Raw genomic sequence first — 6000 nt, forward strand, 5'->3', positions numbered from 1 at the left:
AGAACAGTCATCCCTAGCAGTTATTGTTTGACTTGAAAACAAAAGCAAAAAAATCCATTGCTGTTCCTCTCCTTTCTTTTCTAACCTGGTTTAAAACACCAGGCAGCTGATCTATCAATATTCATGATAAAAAACTTCAGCTAAGATTGCTTCAGCTAAGATTGCTAAGAAACTGTGTGCAACCATTGATGTCATTAAAAGAAATATTGCCAACACTAACAGAAAATTGGGTCATTCAGAGTGGGGGAAAAAAGAAGGCACAAAAATATCAAGATTTATTTCTATGCACAGAGATCTATGTACACCAAGTACCCTTTTAAAGTTTACTACCTCGGCCTAGGGACTGGACAAAATCACAGTGCATCAGTGAGGAAAAAAAAAAAATGGAATACTTCAATTCACAACTACTGTTTTTCAGACAAGCACAGGGTTGATATGATAGAACTTTCAAGATGAATACATCAATATTTTCAATATCACATTAACAGGAAAAGCATTTTTCAAGTTTACTGATAAAGAAATGAAAGTCCAAGAGATCTATTATTTGCTCAATATTTAAGTTACTGGGAAAGTATGTCAATCTTTACAAGTTGTATATTACCTTTTCAGAATTCTATGAAAATATCATGTTTTTTTTAAATAAACAGTAGTAATATGTCCATAATGCATAAGAACATTCTATCCACTAGGCCCCAGAAAACACCCCCTATATGAAGCACGCATATAACAATATGTACTCCAAATTAAACTTCAAAAGCAATTGTTCATCTACGCACAATATCTCTAGGCAGTTTCATATACACTTGCATACATCAGCCCCCGCTCTCAACAAAAGGTAAGTCTCATGGCGCCCATGTGGCGCAGCTCCACTCAAGGCTGACTACGACCCAAGGCTGCGCTGCCACAAAGGGCAGCGTCTCTCCTCCAGCCATTTTAGAGACAGTGAGCAGGATCAGCTTACTGATCCATCCTGCTTCTACCTTAGCTCTGCAAAACAAGGAAGCAATTAATTTCTCACAAAACAGGCCTAAGCGTCATGAATGCCAGCACAAGAGAGGGAGTAATCAGATAGGGGTGGGAGAAAGTGGGAATACCCCTCCTGATGAGTCAACTACTATATAAACTTAAGGCAATCATGAAAGCAATAGTGCTAGATTATTTTCACCTGTCTGATTTTTAACACCAGTAACTGCACATTAAGAACCCAGAAAATACCAACGATTACAACTGGCTCTACAGTCTTTCACTGCATTCAGGCAGACATTCTTCTGCAAGAATCTCGCCCTCTAGCAACCATCATCAGCTCAAGACTTTCCAAGAAACGTAAACAGTCTTAAGTATTACCCTCTTCTAAAATCCAACCACAGACTTAAGAAATAATATCTAACTCTTACACTTAGAACAACATTTAAGATCCAGTTTTGTACTTTCAAACATCAGAAAAGTAATACTCTTAGCTGGCTATAGTTGCTAGCTTTTAAAGACTGCTGCAAGCTTCAAGAATTTACAAGGTACTGAAGAAAGAATAAATACCTGCTAAGCTGACAATGAAGAGAAGAAAATTTTCTTTAGCAGACCACTTAGTTTTCGACAAAAGCACACAGAAAGAGAGCTTTCATTTTAAAAAGCATTTGTTATCACTTAAACACAGTAGTCTTCCAAACATATATCTGTGCAGTCCCACACTTAATAAGCAGAAAAAAAATAAGAGGATGCTACGATGGAGCAAGGACAAGACAGTTCTGAATTTCATAAGCACCTAAGTGGCACAAGATTGACAATCAAACTGAACAGCAAGGAAGGTCAGGCTATGCCCATTATATCAAGCATTTAATGTGAATGTTGCAGATGTGACAACTGTCGGATTGAAAGCTCTAGCAGATGAAACAGCTCAACCTTTTTTACCAGTCATTTATAGCCTGACCTGGAGAAGTCACAGTGCTCAGTATTAGCACTCATTCAATCTTTATCACTAGTTCATTTCACACAACAAACCTGAAATACTACAAAAAGAATTCAAGTAAGCAAGCAAAGTGGTAAGAGACAAGTAATACATTCAATTTCTTATCCTTTAAGTTACCTAATCCTTTTCAACATCCACATTTTATCACCACCACTTTAAATTTCATTACTCTAAAATCCTTTAAATACTGGAATAGCAAATAAATTTCAGCATTCCTCCCTGCTTATGCACTTGAAATTTATCTATAGTATTTGTTGCTTGTGGGCATCTAAGAATTCTGCAACCATAATATCACACAATTGAAACAAAAAAAAGTCATCACTTGTTAAATACATAAAGTTTTTACATTTATATAAATACCCTTTATTTTAGCTTAGTACTACCTGTTCCAACTTTATGCAGGCTTTCTTCAGGGGTTGATCTATTTCTATCTTCTGCTCCAAGATCTTTTTTCTGACCATTGGAAGTATAAACTCTCACTTGACTCATCAGCTGCACAGGCAGACGATTGCATGGTAGAATATAAGACAGACTCCCACTTTTCATTGAGGCTTGCCATCCTAACAGGGGAAGGAAAAAAAGATGTTTCGGGCAACCATTTTGGAAAGAAAAAGAAGGGAAAGTGGTCCAGCTATACCAGCATAAGTTAATGAAAGTTAGCTTTTAACTGCTGATCTGTGCTTATTTTACCCATGTTTAGGAATTGAAAAATGGGAGTACACAGCATGCTTTCACTGCCTCCCTTCAAACATTCACTTTTAAACTCCATTCTAACATTATGTTTTTTTCCCATACAGTCCAGTATGCACTTTTTCCAAAGACCTCTAGATGATCTTAAAGGGATAAAAAGGAAAAAAAGGATACAAAGCTATTTGATAGGATTAGCTTTCTGATACATTAAGTCCTGTTTTAGTCATACTGCCTCAAAATCTTTAAAAAAAAAAGTATTGATAAAAGAACAAATACAGACTACTACAAAACTATTAGCCCATGCTGCCATTTCATTTCATTGTGTACACTCTACAACCCACAGCTTACCAATTAAGAAAAACTGAAGTGTGTGCATTACACCTTAAGAGCAACTTACTATAGAAATTACATAGAAAAGCACACAACATCGTATAAAACATTTTATACAGAAGAATCTTACATTTTGTAACATTTACAACAGACAAATTACAAGACAGATATGTTAAAAGCCTACTGAGAAATCACCCTGGGTAGGCAATCTTCAATTTCAAAAGACTAGGCAAAAGTAGAGTTGTATGCAGTACAGGTCAACCTGTATTAGCAACCAGTTTCTTTTAGGCAGCACAAACACTTCTCTGGAGATGGTATGCAACTCCTCCAACCAGAAATGCAACAGGCAAACTGGCTGCTTTGGAAAGCACTCACTAAAAGAATAAATAAATTAAAAACAAAAAAAATAAAGCAGTGCTGGTAAATCAAGTCACACAAAGTATGACTAATCATATATGAATAATGCACCTCTCAGCAAAATGATAATGTTTTGTAAAACTGTTTATTGCATAGAAGTCTCAACAGCTTTCCTTTTAACATCGTCCCCTACAGCACAGACACATCTGCACATGTGCATGCAGCAATGTGAACCTTACAGAAGAACAATTTCAACAAAAAAAGTCAGATAAGCTGTTGTTGACTATTAGTTGGTGCTAACGTGACAAAAGCCCAGAAAAACCAACTCAGCACAGCTCACTGAACTTACTGATTAGGACTCATAAAAGACTACAATAAATACATGGCACAAGATGAGCAGTGCTGTTTCCTAAGCCTGGGTGATACTGGAGCGGTTGAAAAAGGGAAACTTAATCAGCGTCTCGAGAGGACATTTCTCCTACTAATCCATACAGACGCAAGAAACCATTAAAGAAAAAGGTATTTGCTGCAATTCAACCGTAAGTGACTCCATGAAGAGGGACAAAACTGGTCAGAATCTCAATTTCATGGGATCTGTGGCCTAAAGGAAAGAGCCGGGGCTCACTTCTCAGACCAGCGCAAAGCCTGTAAGACGACGCTTCATTTTATACAATTACCGCAAACTTCAACCCCAACACGGCCATGATGTATCAGCTTTACGTAAGACCGGGGCTGACAGGGCAGCAGGCCTACACAGGGCGTGCGGGAACACCCGCGACAAGGTACTGCGCTCGTCAGGATACGAGGCAGTCACGACTTGAACGCTCGCCTCCTTTTCAAGCCGGTACTGGGCAGGCGGCCCGCGCTCCCCGGCGGCCCCCGGCCCGGAGATGCCCCACGGCCGGGGCCGGGTCGCTGCCGCAGGAGGAGCCCGCTGCCGCCCGGGGCCGGCTGCCGGCACTCGCCTGTCCCCGCGCGAGCACGCAGCTTGATTACAGCTTCCGAGGAGACTCGGCCGGGGAAGGCGGGGGTCCGACAGGCCCGGCCCGGCCCGGCCCTGCCCGCCGGCGCAACGCGGCGGGCCGGGCCCTGAGGGACTCACCGTGGCAGGCGCGGGGGAGCGGCGCCGCCTGGCACCGCAGGTACAGGCGGTACAGGCCGCGGCAGCCCCGCCGCTGGGCGGCAAGGGCCGGCATCATGGCGGCGACCGCTCGCGGAGCCGGGCCGCTCCCCGCCGCACGCCAGCGGCCGGCGAGCGGGCGGCGATGCGCATCGGAGAAGGCTGGCGCGGCTGCGGCGCGGCCCCGGAGCGGCGGCGGCAGCAGCCGGGAGGCCGGCGGTGGGCGGCGCCGCGGCACCCGGATGTGCGGAGGGGCCGCGGGGCCGCCGGCCGGCCGCGACGCCCAGCGGCCGCCGCTGACTCACCCGCCCCGCCCGCGGCGCCTGCGCCCAGCCGCCGTCGGCGCCGCGCCGGAGCCTCGCCTCAGCCGCCTCGGTTCGGCCCCGCTGCGCTGCCCCGGCGGGCCAGGCCTGCCCGAGGGACGGGACGGGACGGGACGGCCCCGCGCCGGGCTGGCGTTTAAAACCGGCTCGGCCCTGATCCCCGGCGGCTCGCCCGCACCTGAAGGACGCGTCGGGAGCGCCTGCTGCTCGGGAGCTGCTAATTCACTGCTCCTCGCCAAGGGGTAATGCCCCACAAGGTGTGTGTGCGTAACGTAGAGATTTGCGAGCACACGCAGTAACAACACTAAAACATGTATGCTAAATCTGTTGGCAAGACTTTCATGTGAAAATGCTCTTCCCTACCCTTAGGTCTCCTCTAAACTCTGCTTCCAGTGCTGATAAAAGAAAACTTAATAAAAAACTCTCTCCAGAGCGCCCTGCGGGTGATCCTGCAGTCAGAGGGTTGCGATGGCTCCTTGGCTGCCTCCTGCTCTTCTTACCTGCAGCCTGACTCAGGGCCACGCACGTCGTTGGCCCCACTGGCCTCAGATTACACCTTTTTTTATTAAAAAACAAAAAACAAAAAAAAAAACCACCAGGCATTTGGGCAATTTTCAGTTTTTCCAGGATAGCTTTGCTGTTAGTTTACATGACTGACAAAATGTCTCTGGCTTCCTTGTCTTCATTTGCACGCTGTGAGGAACATGGGAGCTCACCAGAAACTGGCTTGGCAGGGAATTTGGATAATTAATGTACCTGATAACGCCCAAAGCATTTGATCACTGAGCAGAATTATTACAGTGCCTGTCTTTAACATACCCAATTAGATTTTGAACAAGGTTTGCTGGCACCTAACTTCTTTACCAGCCAGCTAGTGATTAGTGTTGCCAATACAAGTTTTCCTAGAAGCCCGATGGAGGCAGATTAAAGTAAAATACTTGTATAAAATAATTAACACCCATCTTCCCCGTAGTCCAATCACAGCCATACCAGGTGAATCAGGGGTATTGCAACAGATGCTGTATCATTAAGTACCAGATGTACAGCAATGGAGTTCAATACTAAATTCACTGCAAGCTGTAAAGTAGCAAAGGTGGGGTCAATTTACCAATTTTAGTTGGAGTCTGACATGCAGCTGATATATATTTTGTTGGCTGCTTGTTATTTTGGCAAGAGCCTAACAGTAAAAAAAAGAAGAAACATGAGGTTAACAGAGT

General features: G+C 44.6%; 1 protein-coding gene across 2 annotated transcripts in view; it reads right to left on the reverse strand.

Annotated features, from left to right (window-relative positions):
• Window positions 1–4600, reverse strand: part of SLC30A9 (solute carrier family 30 member 9) — a 40494-nt gene extending 35894 nt beyond the window's left edge. The window contains exons 1-2 of one of the 2 annotated variants that reach the window (XR_014228639.1): window positions 4443–4600; window positions 2347–2523 (exon numbers count right to left, since the gene is read on the reverse strand). Coding sequence is in view for 1 of the 2 variants with exons in the window: in XM_082316127.1 (XP_082172253.1) it covers window positions 2347–2523; window positions 4443–4539 (274 nt within the window). In the remaining variant the exon portion in view is untranslated. The remainder of the gene's footprint in view (window positions 1–2346; window positions 2524–4442) is intronic. The other variant, XM_082316127.1, reaches the window with a different exon arrangement.
• Window positions 4601–6000: the final 1400 nt, after the last annotated feature.

The sequence above is a fragment of the Platalea leucorodia genome (assembly GCF_965183815.1).
Source record: "Platalea leucorodia genome assembly, chromosome: 6".
NCBI classification, from domain to species: domain Eukaryota; kingdom Metazoa; phylum Chordata; class Aves; order Pelecaniformes; family Threskiornithidae; genus Platalea; species Platalea leucorodia.